This window comes from Condylura cristata, unplaced genomic scaffold (assembly GCF_000260355.1).
Source record: "Condylura cristata isolate star-nosed mole 26May11 unplaced genomic scaffold, ConCri1.0 scaffold00079, whole genome shotgun sequence".
Classification (NCBI taxonomy): domain Eukaryota; kingdom Metazoa; phylum Chordata; class Mammalia; order Eulipotyphla; family Talpidae; genus Condylura; species Condylura cristata.
In genome coordinates this window covers 45,865-46,535 of record NW_004567180.1, presented here as the reverse complement: position 1 = coordinate 46,535, position 671 = coordinate 45,865, and the positions used below count along the sequence as shown (strand labels likewise).

The following is a 671-nucleotide window of genomic DNA, read 5'->3' as shown; positions in this document are numbered from 1 at the left end:
CGGGCACAGCGCTGGGCGCGGGCCGTGGAGCCCACTGCCCGCCGTGGCGCTCACCGCGGGCTCGGTTGGTCTCCAAACAGGTGCAGAAGGTCATGGCCAACGGCACCTTCTACTTCTCGATCCTCAGAAACCCCGTCTCCCAGCTGGAGTCCGCCTTCGCCTACTACCAGAGCTACGTGCCCGCCTTCCGCGCCGCGGGCAGCCTGGAGGCCTTCCTGGCCGCGCCGCGCGCCTACTACAACGCGAGCCAGGGCCTGCGCAACGCGCACGCGCGCAACAACATGTGGTTCGACCTGGGCTTCGACCCCGACGCGGCGCCCGAGGAGGGCTACGTGCGCGCGCGCCTGGCCGAGGCCGAGCGGCGCTTCCCGCTGGTGCTGATCGCCGAGTACTTCGACGAGTCCCTGGTGCTGCTGCGGCGCCTGCTGCGCTGGCGGCTGGACGACGTGGTGGCCTTCAAGGTCAACGCGCGCGGCCCGGGCCGCACCAGGCGCCTGGCCGGCGCCCTCGGCCTCGGCCAGGGCGGGCCCCTCGCGTGGACACGGCTTTGGCTCTGGTTGTAGCGAAACTCAGCGAAGATCTCGGCCCGGGGCCCCCCTCCCCGCCTGTCTGACCGCTGCCCCTGCGCCTCCCGGGACGGGCTGGACGCGCAGAGACGCCTGGGGGGTTAG

The 671-nt window shown here is 72.6% G+C and overlaps 1 protein-coding gene across 1 annotated transcript; it reads left to right on the top strand.

Moving 5' to 3' along the window:
- Positions 1–71: 71 nt before the first annotated feature.
- On the top strand, positions 72–665 carry GAL3ST2 (galactose-3-O-sulfotransferase 2; the record flags this gene model as incomplete). Its single annotated transcript, XM_012734857.1, has 1 exon — positions 72–665. A coding segment is annotated over one exon (492 nt), but the record flags the coding sequence as incomplete, so codon positions are not given.
- Between the last annotated feature and the right edge of the window lie 6 nt (positions 666–671).